The 15273-nt window shown below is 43.7% G+C and overlaps 1 protein-coding gene across 2 annotated transcripts in view; it reads left to right on the top strand.

The window, feature by feature from the left end:
• Gsdme (gasdermin E) overlaps positions 1 to 14888 on the top strand; it is a 62068-nt gene extending 47180 nt beyond the window's left edge. Inside the window, exons 8-10 of one of the 2 annotated variants that reach the window (XM_075955162.1) lie at positions 1498 to 1699; positions 4511 to 4584; positions 11842 to 14888. In XM_075955162.1, the coding sequence (XP_075811277.1) occupies positions 1498 to 1699; positions 4511 to 4584; positions 11842 to 12075 (510 nt within the window). In that variant the 3' untranslated portion in view covers positions 12076 to 14888. Of the gene's footprint in view, positions 1 to 1497; positions 1700 to 4510; positions 4585 to 11605; positions 11703 to 11841 lie in introns of those variants that run through there. The other variant, XM_075955163.1, reaches the window with a different exon arrangement.
• Positions 14889 to 15273: the final 385 nt, after the last annotated feature.

Below are 15273 nucleotides of genomic sequence, written 5' to 3'. Positions count from 1 at the left end.
AATGTGCACAGGCTAGACTCCTTAGGACGGCTTTGGGATAATTTGAAATTAAGTTTTACCATATAAACTTGTAGCTGACATCAGGCAGAGAGGAATAAGTGACTTTCTTAGAGCTATAACACATGACCACAGGCTTGGGGCTTTAAAATATCAGAAATTACTCTCTTCCAGACCTGGAGGGCAGAATCCAGAATTGACAGTGGCAGCAGGCCCATACCCCTCTGAAAGATCCCGGGAAGAATCCTTGTTCCCTGCAGTTTCTGGGCACTCCTGTCCTTCTTCGGCGTGTAGCTGCTCCACTCTTACTCTGTCCTGTCCTCCCTTGTTTGTTGGGGTCTCCTCTAGACACAACACTCATTAAGGATCCCCATTACTAGGTACAGGGTGCTCTTGCTTTGAGACTCTCACCTTATTGATGCCTGCGAAGACGCATTCCAAACAGGCCCCATTCTGAGACTGCAGGAGGACACTCATTCAGCTCGCAGGGAAGAGGCTATGTGATAGAGCTGTCAGCCAGCGGTCCCATTTAGAACAGATAAGTAGGTATTTATTGCTGTTTTGCAACAGCCAGATTTTGAGGGAGATGCCAGCTGCTTACCCTCTATGAGCTCAGATTTTTTGTTCTTAATGAGGCTGAAGCTTTGAAAATTTTCTTTTCATTGTGATGTTTTTCGTCTTTCTTTTCCTATACTGCTCAAATGATTTAGGTGTCCAGAGAGCCACTCATATATTATCTTCCCTCTTGATCTGAGTCTGTGTTGGAGAGCTTGGTAACCAGGGGGCAGAATTGCAGTTGTCCAAACAGTCCAGTTTGCCTTCAGGAAGGACACACATGTTCCAGTCCCATGACTTTTACTCCATAAAATAACTCCTTCCTAGGGGAAAATGTCAGGCTGGTCCCTTGTGGAGAGAGTCGCATCTGCCCTGTCCGATGCTGGCAGAGCACCAGCTTGCTGGTGGGTGTCAGAAGGGACATGGCATACTTATGGAGTACAGCTAGCTCAGGGGTCAGAACAGGCTCATGGGCAGTGCCATCCCACTCCAGAGCAGCCCTGTGAGGAGGGACAAGGTTGCCAAGGCAGGCTGGGGACACACTAGGTTTAGAGGTCTGTTTCTAGTGTGAGATCCAGGAAGGAATGTTGCTTTTATATTCCATTCATCAGTTTGGTATGTAGCCGCTTGTCCCTGGTGTCTGGTAAAACTCCATAGCCTGTCTTGGTCTGAAAGGTTCTTTGTGCCCAACATTTCCTGCACGACTCTTTTCCTTTCCTTGGGGAAGGATAGCACTTGGGCAAGGCTCACCTTAGTGTGTCCTTAGGAGGAAATTTAAGCCCATGGATAGCATCAAAGTACAGGAAAGGGCCCAGTGCTTGCTTTACCTGGAGGTGGGGAAGTGCACGGGGTATTGGGAAAGTGGGGTAGGGCCGAGGCTCAGTTGAGCTGCATTTCAATGGGTTCTAGCTTCACCATAGTCTCTTTTCCCCTTCTGCGTTGTAGTGTGATGATATGGCTGGCGGCCTCTGGTCCGCACAGGCTGTCTTGGCGATGGAGGAGCTGACAGACAGGCAGCAGCAGGACCTCACAACCTTCCTGCAGCTGGTGGGGTGCAGGGTACAGGGTGAGCGTCCTGGCCCGCAGGATGAGGTCAGCAACCAGAAGCTCTTTGCAACAGCCTACTTCCTGGTCAGTGCACTAGCAGGTATGGAAACCGAGACAAAAAAGAACAGGGTAATGTCTGCCATGACTGGGAAATGGTGTTGCTTTCTGTATGTGCCAGGGACACAGAAGCAATGATGACCAAGGATGCTTTGGTACAGTTGTCTCCTTCCAGTCCTGAAGATAAGAGGTGGAAAGCCAGGGAGAACCCTGCCACACTCCGAGGGATGACTGTCTTACTCAGGGAGGACTACCTTCTGGTTTCCTCACTGGAAGTCCTTTTCAGAATGCAGCCTGTGATCCACATGAGAGTCACCTTCCTTTGGAGGTGTTTGTCATTTCCTTCCTCCTTGCACACTTGTGCCCCCCTTCAAGGTACTCTCAGGGTTCAGTGTAGTGGTGTGTTATGCACAGGTGAGGAGGCAGGCTGTGGCTGTGTTTCTGCATAGGTCTTAAAATGGTTTCCCAGGGGGAGTGGATTTTAGTTACTGTCAAGCAGAGCCCACCGTGTAGGAAGGTCTGGTGGTACCCTCTGTGAAGCAGCTGTAGCTATATCTCATCCTTGGAGGCCCAACTTCCCTCCAATGCATGCTAATAGGCACTGGGGTCCTGATACAGGGGCTTTCTCCCCAGTACTACAAAGGGAAAGGCCCAGGGAACTTTCAGTGTTTAAAAAATGAATCAGAAAGAATGTTCCAGCTTGATGTGCTGATGGATAAACCCTGTGTCTTGTTCTAAATCAGAGAAAGTCTTCGAGTGGCTGACTGAGACCAGATATGAGACATAGGCTCTGTGAAACTCCACCTAGAGCTAGACCCATGTTAACAGTGAACATGCTTGAGTATAGACTTTCTGTCAGTTTGTGAGAAGGCTTCTTTTATATCCTACACTAGTTAAAGCGTTTCTATGTAGAATAGCCCATGGCTGACAGACTATACCAGTCACATTCTCCCTGGCCTTGATACAGTTCTGTTGCTGACCATACAAGGGGTTTTAACACAAAACTTATTCCCATTTGGAAGCTGGATGCAGGGGAAGTTTTATGTGTAACCAGCATCTACATCAACCCTGCTCTTTCCACTGATGTTATAACAGCAGCCACAAAGTTTGGCTGATTTAAAGATCTTTTGATAGTATTCTAGTTAACCCTGGACCCTTCTTGGCCAATTCTTCCAGACAGCATGGCGTCCTAAGATCTGGGGATAGTGCTGGAATAGAAAGTAGTTCTCTTGGGCCCTGACAGTGTTTATTTGGCTTTATCCTGCTTAGTCGCTTCCAGCACTGCCTGTCTCCCAGAAAGCTTCCTCTGCCCCTTTGACCATGAGCAAATCTTGGCAAATCCAAGATCTCAGCACCACAGAACCTCATTTGTAACTGAATCGCTTTTCCCCTGACTTCCTGGGCAGCCTTATACTGGGCAGCCAGGTAGTTAGGGGAGGACAGAGCATGACTGGCCTAGGACATGCACCAGGGCGAGAGCCCTTTGTGATGTGTTCACAGCTCTGTTAAGCACCTCTAGGGATGAGGGATGCAGTAGTGATTTCATGAGGCAAGAGGCATTCTGGAAGGTGAATGGGTTGAAATGTGTCAGTGCTTGGTTGACACTACATGCCCTTCTCAGCCCTGTGCTTTCTATCCTCTTCTTGAAGTGGAGTGAGGGCCTCCTTGGGGATATATGAAAACTGTGAGCTTCCTCAGAGGCAGGGGCATGATCACACTGGAAGGTTGTGTTAGGTTTCTCTGGTGGGATCACCTAACAGGGCTGCCCCTTCCTTCAGCAGCCTTGTCCTTTTGTCCTCTCTGGGTCACAGCCTATGACATGTCATCTGTAATGTAGGTGGTCATGAAGTTCATGAGTGGTCACTATACCAGGTGACTTAGCAGCTCCAAGGTAATGCGCTGAGGATTAGGTTCATCTCAGCAGCTCTTATTTTATATGGGAAGTATTGCATAGATGCATGAATGGCACTGATTTGAATTCTCTTTGGCAGGGTCGTCTGGTGTAGCTCTAGCCTCTCACAATTCTGTCCCAACTTTGTTGTGTCACTGATTAGCCCTGTTGGAGCTTTCTTTCCCAAAGGGACTGGTGGCATGATGGAGCCCTTCATGTTTATGTGGTGTATATGACATGTATTCCTAAATACCTTCTAGTGTGTAAAATTGATAGGTTCCTAGAGAATACCCCACGCTATGGTCTTGAATGTTTATATGTTTCATATTCTCATGCCTGTAAATCCCAGTACTTGGAAGAGGCAGGATTATTGCAAATTCAAGGCTATTCTGGGTTACATAGCAAGAATGTCTTAGAAAAGCAGAAACAAAACAAAGCTTCCTGATAGAAGCTCCAGCCTAGTTAGCTGGAATGGTTCTAACCATTCAAGCACTGCTTTTTTTGAGCCAATTATCCTTTCCCAGAGTCCATGCCCTTCTTGCTAACTAGCAAATTCGATGTCAAAGAACATCTTCTAGTGACTAGATTCCCAGGGAGATCCCTCAGATCACCAGCACTGCCTTCAAATATGACCACACTCTTGTTCCTGACAGTCTGTGTAGCTCTGGCTGACCCAGAACCCAGAGATTCTGCCTCCCAAGTGCTAGGATTAAGAGTATTCCACCACTCCTAGCCCAGTCACACTTACTTTAACTGGTGGTAGCAAGGTAATGAAGTATAAATTGGACACCACCTAGGGATGGCTGAACTGTTCTTTCTTTTTAATATAAGGGCTCACAGTGTCTCAGGCTTGTGATTCTTCTGCCTAACCTCTCAAATGATATTACAACATGCATCACCATGCTTGGCTTCCACAAACTTGTTTTTGACAGTGACCATGACCATGATGCATGTCTTCTACAGAAATGCCAGATAATGCCACAGTTCTCCTGGGGACTTGCTGTAAACTTCACATTATTCGTACGCTGTGCCACCTGGTAAGGAACCTTCAGCTGGGACAGTGGGGTGGAAAAGACTAGGGATGATGAGGGATAGCTGCTATGCAGCTGGTATAACACCTCTAGTTTCTCAGCTTGAGTGTGTAAGCACATATCATTAACATATGGGTGGGGGGATGTCTGAGGTACAGAGCAAAGTGTTCAAAGAACTGGCTAGCAAAGCAGCCTTGTGTGCCAACTCCAAATACTGTTCTTTCCTCAGTTTGGAGACTTTTGGTATCGAGAGGCCCAACACCCTGCTGTTGGCCACTGCAGTGTGTGGCATGGTTTGAAGCTGCTTTGTGTCACATTTCCCAGAAAGCACTCAGGGCTTCTCTCTGAAGGAGACAGCTTCTCCCATCCTCTTACAGTATCAGTACCACTGCAAGAGCAGGAGATCAGTAATGAGTCTAACCGCAGAGTGGAGCAAGTTCTCAAGTTCCAGAGAGGGCAGTTAGCAGAGACCAGCAACAGGCTGCCCCAGATTGTCCAGAGGCAGCTTCTCTCACACAGCCTGTGCTGGTAGAGGGCCCTGGATCACTTGTTTTAAGGTCTGGTATAGTGCCAAGCCCCCATGTTACCTCACAGCAAAGCTGGCAATGCAGACTGCCCAGATAGGCCTTCTTACGTTCTGCATGTCCTCTGGGAATACCAAAGCATATAGGTGGTCTTAGATGTTGTTCTGTATGTAGGATGTGTCAGAAGCCAGGATCACTAGGTATCTTATCACATAGCTAGGCTGGTGCCATCAGAACTGACCACAGAGTCCGTGCCCCAGGGGATACTCAACTACTTGGAAACATGCCACCATATCTCAGACCAGCTGAGGGTGATGGCTGCTTGTGTAGTTTGATTATAGAAATGATATAATTGTACTAATTGTATGAGATGATGAGCAAAACAGCTCTGTTCCCTCTTGCAGCAGTGAGTGTTCAGCATTTCCAAAGTCTGTTTCTTGAGTATTTAGGGACTAATTGAAGCCATTCAGGAAGTACACAGAGAAGAAACTCGTGCTATGGGAGCCAGGCCCTAATGAACTCACTTAGCACTCTTTGCAGTGAGCTCTGGCTCTGATTTTGGCTGATGTTCCAGGACCAGCCAGGAACCAGTTCCAAAAATGGATGGACTCCTGCTGCCTGCAGATGCACTTGCCTGCATTTGGAGCTGCTCAGCAGACAAAACAGGTTTCTTAAAAGGAAGATCGTCCTAGGTGTCCTCAAGTAATCTCTGTAGATTTCCCACTTCAAGACTGGAGTATTGTGTACGTCTTAAAGTGACTTACCTAGAAAAGTCACACAATCTACCCACACTCCGGTTTGAAGGTCCAAGTGATGCTGAGTCTTCTTTAAGGTTTTGGACAAATTGTAAGATACACTATTCACATGCTGTGGACTAAGAGGGTAGATTTAAATCAGTTGAGAAATCTAGAAAATATTCCCAAAGGATGCAGAGTAGCCAGGGCAAAGGTTCTTGAAGCAGAAAACAATTAATAAATGACAGTACCTATATCTGAGTTCACCCAAATACCCGAGAAATTCTAATATTGCCATTTACATTAATAAACAAAACAACCAATGACCACGTGGTGGCAATGGTGAGTGTGTACCTGCCCCAAAGCAAAAAAAAAAAAAAAAAAAAACTGTCAGCAAAAAAGTGACTGGAACATTTGTCAGCAAAAAAGTGACTGGAACATTAAACGATGTAGGGAGTACCTGTTGGACATACCCTGCCCTTCACTAAACCCAATGCTGTCTGGAGAAAGAATGGAAAATGGCTGTAGGCCTTATCATTCTGCAACTGCCCAAGCCAGAGGACATACAGCTCAATGTTCACTCTGAGAAACCTGCTTGTTTAAACAGGGCTCCAAAGAAGGTGATCACCTTAGTTGGGCCTCCCATAATCAGCAAGACTCTTACCTTGTTATGGACCCTTTGTCCTGTGCCCACACTGGGTGGAAGGCAGTGTTGACAGCATTTTGCTACTTCAGGCTCTGAGGTACCATAGTCATATGCATGGGGGCCATCTCCTCCTCACCCTACAACCTTGAGGCTGTGGGGCTGTAGATGCCTGTGAAGGCCTACCCTCACTTGCACCTGTCTATCACGAGTTGGCCAAGTTTCCAGGTAGGTCCTACAGCTCCAGGAATCCAGCAACCAGGGCCCCAGCTGTCAGTGATACTTGCACCTAATGACAGAGAGAACTTTCTGTGCTTACAGCTTTGGAAATGTAGCTGCTGGTGCAAAAAGCCTCAGCACTACTCTGGCTTGTAGCTGGAATCACATCTGTGGTCTTCAGCTTCATGGCAAACTATGCCACAAGTTGGCCACTCCACTGCTTACTCTTTGCATGATCTAGATATGTTTCCACCCTTGCCTTGCGGCCACAGACACCAAACAACAGGCTTGCATACCACTCATATTAAGCCGTGGCACAAAGGGGAATTATCCCCAAAGTCCTGCACCGCTAAGCATGGAAAACAGAACTATTGGGAAGACCCAAGGAACTTAACTTCCATAGTCCATTGACTTTGGATTAGAGTTGCTGGTACTGAGTAAAACTTGTGCTTATCACCTTGGTCCTGGATGAGCTAAAGTCTCGATCCCACACATCAACAAAAGTGGCCATAAAGCCCCAGAGACTTTAACCACCCCCAAAGGACTAGGGAAGAACTCCTTTATGTTTCAAAACCATAAATCCCATGGTTACTGGAGATATTTACCTGGTAAGACCTGGAGAAAGGGGCTGGTTCCATCCTGTGGCTCTAGAATTGTGGGTGTTGGTGCTACAGACTCAAGCATCTTCTACAACTCATGATGTGTTCTATGTTCACCTGGACAGACCTAGGGATAGCTCTTTCTGAATCTCATACCAATGAGTCCATAATGGCTGAATGCACTCTTGGAAGCCTGTGTTTATGGCAAAGCCCTACTGTGGTCATCATTGTTGCTGTACCCCTCGACCCTAATGATAGGAACCAAATGAGGTCATTTGTAACTGAAGCCCGGGCACCTATCCAGCTGACAAAATGAACAAAAATTCCTGCAGAAAGTGCCTCAAAATATTGGATGTTCCACAAATGTACAGGATACAGAGAACAAGCCAGCCACAAAGAGAATAGCTGTTCTCCTCTAAAAATAATCTCTGAGAAGGAAGTCTGAAGAGTTTACAGTAATGATCCCAAGGAAACATTAATGAGCTCCAAGATAATATAAACAAAGTAACACAAAGAAGCAAAAAGCAATTTGGGATATAAATGAAAAATTAAGAGTTAGAAATCTTAGTTAAAAAAAATAACAAAGACTATTAATTCTGGAGCCAATATATCCAATCAGTGCAATAAAACACACAAAGCTCTGAAAATAGGAAGTAGCACAAGGAAACACTGCAGAACCTAAGGATAATCCTTCCAATTGCTTCAGTAAGACAAGGGGGCTGGTGTGTGTAATTGAGAAAAGCTACAAGGTATCTAGGACAGAAATAGGTGAAAATATTTGCCTGTGGGGATTCCAGACCGGGAAGAAAAAAGGCATTTAAAAACTAGTTTCAGCTGGGCAGTAGTGGTACATGACTTTAATCCCAGCACTTGGGAGGCAGAGACAGGCATATCTCTATGAGTTCGAGTGGAGGTCAACCTGGTCTACAGGAGCTGGTTCCAGGACAGGCTCCAAAGCCACAGAGAAACCCTGTCTCAAAGAACACCAAACCACAAGAAATCCATTCACTGATGTATGCGTATGTAGTGGTTTGAATAGATATGCTCCCCATAAGACTGACTCATGTGTTTGAATACTTAGCCCATAGGAAATGGCACTATTAGGGTGTGGCCTTCTTGGAGGAAGTGTGTCACTGTGGGGGTGGGCTTTGAGGTCTTATATGCTCAAGCTATGCCTAGTGTGATACACAGTGGATTCTGCTTCCTTTGAATCAAAATGTAGAACTCTCAGTTCTTTCTCTATCACCATGTTTGCCTGCACACCACCCTTCTTCAGCACCATGTCTGCCTGCATACTGCCATGTTCCACCATGATGATAACAGACTAAACTTCTGAAACTGTAAGCCGGCCCCAATGGAATGTTTTTCTTTTAAGAGCTGCCATGGTCATGATGTCTCTTCACAACAGAAATCCTAGCTAAGACAGCATATTAAAGGGAACTGGAAAAGAAAAAGCAACTAAATAGAAATCAAAAGTAAGCAGAGGTTACACTCATAATCTCACAGGGTAAAGTGGACTTTAAACAATCAGAGAGAGAATGCAATCACTATGTATTCATAAATAGATCAGTTCAGCAACCAGATACAGAAGGGCAAATACATATGGGTCCAACATTACCAGTCCAATAGCCAGAACAACTGTAGATGTGCAAGAAGGGAGACGAATACAGGTATAGTCAGGGACTTCCCTTCCTTTTCCACTTTGGGCAGCACATTTAGACACAAAATGAAAGAAACACTTCGGTCTAAACACATGAGTGTTACCAAGTTACAGGGCGTCTTAACCAGCAGCAGTAACAGCAAACTCATTCTTACTAGAAATATGTACTAGTCAGCACTAGAACATGTTAGGTCACAAATAAGTCTCAATGCATTTTTTTTTTTAATTTGAAGAGTGTAAGAGTTGGTTTATTGTAAAAGAAATCAAGAATAACCAGTTGTCCACATTCTACCTATGACAGCTAAAACACATTAAACCCTATTATATCAGGAATAAGAAAGGGCACAGACAGACTACATACACTACATTCACTACAGGCTGTGAATCAAACCCAGCGAAAGGGTGCTCAGGGTTCTTGTAGTGGTACAAACGATTTAATGACACCAAGGTACTGTCAGGCTCCATGGGGCTGCCAGACATTGGGGTGTAACTAGCCAAATGATTTTGAGAGACAAATACAATGTTCTTCGTTTGTTTTCGGAGACAAGGTTACTCTATATAACAGTTTTGGTTGTCCTAAACAGTTTGGAACTAGCTCTGTATATCAGGCTGGCCTCAAACTCAGAGATTCACCTGCTTCTGCCTCCCAAGTGCTAGGGTTAAAGGTGTGCACCACCACTGTCTGGTATATACAATGTTGTGGGTGAACTTTTAGGAACAACTATCTTGAAGAGGAAGAAGTCTGTAGGTTTCTATCAAGGTCCCACCCTCCTCTAAGCTAAAGCCAGTCTGCTGATACGTAGCATGTAATCTTTTGCCCTTGGCGTTTTCCCCTTCAACAGCCTTACTATCTGCATGTTAGCCACATGCTGCATTGCCCATCTGCTCAGTTTTGAAATCAGTAGAACTTTAGTGTTCTAAAGCCTGTGTCAATGTTCACCCCCTTTTCCCAAGACATAATCCAGCATGAATCTTTCTGCTAGTTTTTTTTTTAAAGTATTATTTACATGATGAGTGTGTTGTCTGTATGATCCCCTCAAGGGTCAGAGAAGGGAGCCAGATCCTTTGGATCAGAAGCCGCCACCATGTGGGCACTGGGAACCAATAGTCCTCTTTAAGAACAAAGCCTGCTTAACTGCTCAGCTACGTCTCTGGCCCCCATGGGCTAGTTTCTGAATAAAGGCCTTAGTAGTGGTTCTCAGCTTTCCTAATGCTTACAACCCTTTAATACATGTTGTAGTGACCCCAGTCATAAAATTATTTCATTGTTTCTTCATAACTAATTTTACTACTACTATGAATTTGATATGCATCCATAGGTTGAGAACCGCTGCCTTAGAGTCAATGGCAATGAATGAATCATTAGATACAATATATTGGTAACTAAATCTTTTTGTACACTTAAGTTCTGCACTCATTAAATCAAAGGACCAAAATACTTAGATTTTTTAAACTGAAAAAAGAAATTGGTGTATCTAATCTGAGTCTTTTTTTTTCCTAGCAGTTTAGCCTGGAAGAGATTTTTTTTTTTGTCTTTATAAAACCCTTGAAACTGATAGAGGTGTTAGCTGGTGACACTATAATTCCAGCTACCACTTTATAGCTTCTGTTTAAGGATTCATTCATGCTTATTCCTTAAAAAAAATACTCTTTGGAAACCATTACTATTCCCAAAGACACGTTTTAGGAATCTCTCTCCTTGCATGCATAAATAAATAAATAAATAAATAAATAAATAAATAAAAAAAAGGCAAAATCATGTTCATCTCCTCTTTGCTAAACCCAACTATCCACATACATTCTAACCAGTTAACGCATGACCTCACTGTATTTCAACCCCAAAGTCCATTTTTAGTATAGGAACTATGAATATTAGCTATCTTTGGTGACCACAAGGGAATAAAATTAAAAAAAAAGAACAGAAATTATATAAATACATGTTCCTAGTGACTAATAGATAACTGGAGAAATTCTAGAAACAAATGCAAGGAACACAACAAAATCCATGATCCACAGCAAACATAGCAGTGAAAGGGAAGTTTCGAACAAGGCATATATCAGACAACAGAAAGATCTTAAGATTGTAAGCAACTGACTGCTGCAACTCAAGGACATAGGGAAAACAAGGACAAACCAAAACCCAAAGCACAGCAGAAAATCAAAACTTAGAAACACAGAAAGCTAGGTATGGGCAGACGAGGCAGGAGGATCATTGTGCTTTCCAGGCCAGCCTTATCTGTACAGTGAGTTACAAGACAGCCAGGGATACATACTGAGACCCTTTATCAACAACACACACACACACCAAAAAAAAAAAAACCACAGAAATCAAGAAAACAATCTGGTGTTTTGGAAGGAAAGCAAAATTGTCAAAACAAATTAGGTGTGTGCGCTGGTAGCAGTTGGGCACTCTGAGATGGACGAAGACATTACACACAACAGAAGCAGAGGATCACAAGGAATGACTGCAGCAACTGCAGTGCTGCAAAACCAGAAGCCTATGCAGATATGTGTATCACAGCTAGCTGAGTCAACAGAAGTATCAACTCTAAACAGGCCAGCAATGAGAGGGAAACAGTAACTGAAATTTCCTAAAGATAGTCTAGGAATTGAAGAGCTAATTCCAATGCTGCTTCCGTTATTTGAAGGTGAACTCGGAGGAACTCTACCAAATGCATTAACCGGATACCCAGAGGAGACGAGACAACCACAGACTCATGTACAAATATTCTCAATAAAGTAGTACCAACTGAACACAATAGCATGTATCTTATTATGGTCACTGGCTTTCCTATCCTATTTGAAGGTTTTAAGAAACGTATTAACAATTTAGGATTTTCTGGGACTTTTTTTGGTTTACCTTTGTTTAAATTTGTCATTCCAGCTCCATGCTCTGTCTGGTGATAGGGTATGTGATTTTGAAGACCCCGCCTTGGCTCCTCTGAGAGATACTGAGAGGTTTGAGATTGTGCAGCGTTTGTTTGCCTCTGCTGACATTGCCCTGGAGAGGATGCAGCTGTCTGTGAAAGCCACCATCCTGAAGGACTCTTGCATCTTCCCACTAATTCTTCATATCACTCTAAGTGGGCTTTGCACTCTAAGTAAAGACCATGAGTAATGTCTTTGTCAGAACTACGTGCTACTGACCAAGGCTGAGTACTTTAGAGAATTGAGAAAATACTGTGGGATTTGGGTCCAAGCATGTTAAAAGATGGCCAATGAATTCCAAAGCACAATAAGTGGTGACTTTCCACACTAAATGCCTGCAAGCACTGTGCCAACAGTCAATGACCTGGGAACCATGGTAAATCCTAACATTTGATTACTTGAGGGAAGAGTCAAGGGCTTTGTACTTCACCCACCTGTCACCTTATTTTACACTCACTGCCGTTACACAAAAACAGAAAAAGTCTGAGACTTCAAAATTCATCTCAGGCTGTGAAAGTTGTAGGAAAGCAATTTCTCCTCACTTCTTTCCGACATGCTGTCTGTAACAGTGACTGCGAGACTGTAATGCTACTTGAGCATATGAAACAAAATTGTATTAAGGACATCTCATCTTACCCACCTCAACATGGGGACTTAGATATATTCCTTTGATTTGACTTTGTTATGCTTTGATGAACATACTATGTCTGGAGCAATTCCAGTGGATTCTGGGAATTTGTCACATGCTGCCATTTCTATCAAAAGAAATTCTGAACTATGTATAGTTTGCTATTTATTCTGTTTTGATGTTCTTCTGCTTCAGCGGATTTGGACAGTTTCCCCAAGCCTCCAGATTCCACTCAGAGTATCTGTTATTACAGACCAGACCCAATGCCTCTGGACTGAAGCAGCAGGGAGATGCAGTTTTTACCTTCACTTCACCCACATGGCCCCTTCACATTATGAGGAAGAGTAACAAAAATGAAATAAAATAAACATAGACTCCACCTTATGCAGCTGTCTTTTACAGGGCTATACCAGTGGGACTGCTCAGAAATAAAGTGATCACAAGTTAGGAAGGAAGTGCAAATGTATGCAGTTGTGCAGAGTTGGTGCTGTGTCTCATCTATTTCTGATATAAGACATAAAAAGCATGCTATGGACAGAACATATATGAACCTACAGGTGGAAAACACACATGTATATGCATGGGAATGCATGTCTAAAGTTCAGGAGAAACCTGGAAATGGAGTATTGCAATTCAGGGACTTTGTGACTACAACAAAAAGCAAAAGGCAAAAAAAAAAAAAGGTTATTTCCTCACCTTTATAATCTGGTTAGAATTTTGTATTATTCTAATTAAGAAAAAACCCCTGAATGATGGTTCATATAAAATAGGAAATATAAAAGGGACTGGAGACAGTTCAGTAGTAAGTGATGTACAAGCATGGAAACCTGAGTTGGCTCTCTGGCACGCATGTAGAATGCCAGACATTGTGATCACACCTGTAATACCAACACTGGAAGGCAGTCTGGGCTTGCTTGCTTGCCAGAGTAGCCAACCAGAGGGCTTGAGTTTTAGTCAGAGAACCTGTCTGGGCAAAACAAACCCCAAATATGGAGAGCAGTAGATGAAGATATCTTTAGCCTCTATGTGACATGTGAACATACACACACACACACAAAGGGCACTTCTGGAAAGACTGCCTGCTGCACCAAGCCACACTGCAGTGTTTTGATGGGTTGCTGCCCTCTTCCTGCAGGCCTGGTATTAAGCTGTAACCCACAACAGGGCTGCTTGCTGAAACACATGGTGACTCCTTCCTGGGCAGATGGGAAGTGGCTATAGTTGACTCATGCTGTCTAAGTTTAGGACTCCTGAGATTGTTTACCAAGAATGACCAGCCTTGAGGCCCATTCCCATATAGAATACATGCCTTTAGGGCTGCAGCTCCAGGGAGTGGCACATGGTGACAGCTATCATTAAATCCTGATCTGCCATTAGGTCTCTGTTCTTTTATCATAGTTCTGTCAAATGGGAAAGATGGCCCTGGACAGCAAGCAACCAAAACAACACTGGTGTATCTTTGCTGTGTAAATCTTCCATCTGCCCACTCTTACCTCTTTAAATTGTTCAAGTGTAACCTGGGTCAAGACCTCAAAGAGATTAGAGGATGGTAGCATATATGGAATGCTTAAGCCCAATGCCTATGTAAGTGTATAAACTGGTACCATTTTGTGTGAGGCTGCTTCCCTATGTGCGCTGGCCAGAACTAGGCACATATTATTAGAGGATTTATATGTGCTCAGAGTGACTCCTCACTGCAAAGGCATGCTCATTCTACAATAGTACAGCACCTAACTGGCTCTTCCTGCAAAGGCTAAGTATTTCTCACTTGGACTATGCTTATTAACAGTGCAACCACTAACAAGCTCTCTGACATAAGATGTAATCATGTCTTAACTGCTAAAAGCTTCTGGCTTAAAATAACATATAGCTCAGAAGGGGTTTTGTTTCTTTCTGGGGTGTTGGCGTGTGCCTAGGGCCATGTGTACATTAAGGTTGCAAAGCACTCCACCCCTAAGCTCCCACCCTTTTCAGCTGAACAGATTTAATGTTGTGATCTTTCTTTCCTCTTAACTAGTTAGGTCTTGCTCACTCTCTTGGGTGGTGGTCAGAGAGAGCTGCTTCCATTCACCCCAAGGCAGAGTGGAAGCCCATGGCAGCACTCTTTGTTGTAAGATACTTTTGTCTGGGTTCTTGTGGATTCACATACATCTTCCTACATTTGGTACCCAATGTGGGGCAAGTACATCTACATAGACCTGAGAAAGCTTAAACTAAGCTGAGGACAGCTTACTGGTTGTGTCTCTCATGCAGGCCATGGTGCAGAGATGTCATGAAATTCGGGCTTGAGCACAGCATGGTACCTTCCTACCATGGTACATAGAGATATCTCCAAGCTGGACAGCATGCTGCATGGTAGATTTTTTTCTCAGAGCAAAAAAATAAATAAATAAAAATTAAAAAAAATAAAAATTTTGTAGGTAGTGTGCAACAAGCAGCTTGCTGGTGGCATGGACCTGCTGCTTCCCAGAGCTGGCAGTGAACATACCTCCACCATGTTGAAAAGTAGAATGGGGTAGTACCAGCATCCAGGGCTGTTGCCTTGGTCCTAGCTAAGCCTGCTTATCATTTTAAAAACTCTCCTGGTCAAAAAAAGGATTACAGATACATAATAATGACAGATTCAGACAAAAAAGACCTCTGAACAGGTCACAGTGTTACTGATAAATACACATATGTTTGGGAAAGAGAAAAGAGTAGAAACAGACATAGATTAAAACAATGACTTAAAAATCCTTAAAAAATATATATATCCACGTA

The sequence above is a fragment of the Microtus pennsylvanicus genome, chromosome 21, assembly GCF_037038515.1.
Source record: "Microtus pennsylvanicus isolate mMicPen1 chromosome 21, mMicPen1.hap1, whole genome shotgun sequence".
Taxonomy (NCBI): domain Eukaryota; kingdom Metazoa; phylum Chordata; class Mammalia; order Rodentia; family Cricetidae; genus Microtus; species Microtus pennsylvanicus.
The sequence above is the reverse complement of the archived record's forward strand: the minus strand, read 5'-3'. Positions and strand labels throughout refer to the sequence as shown.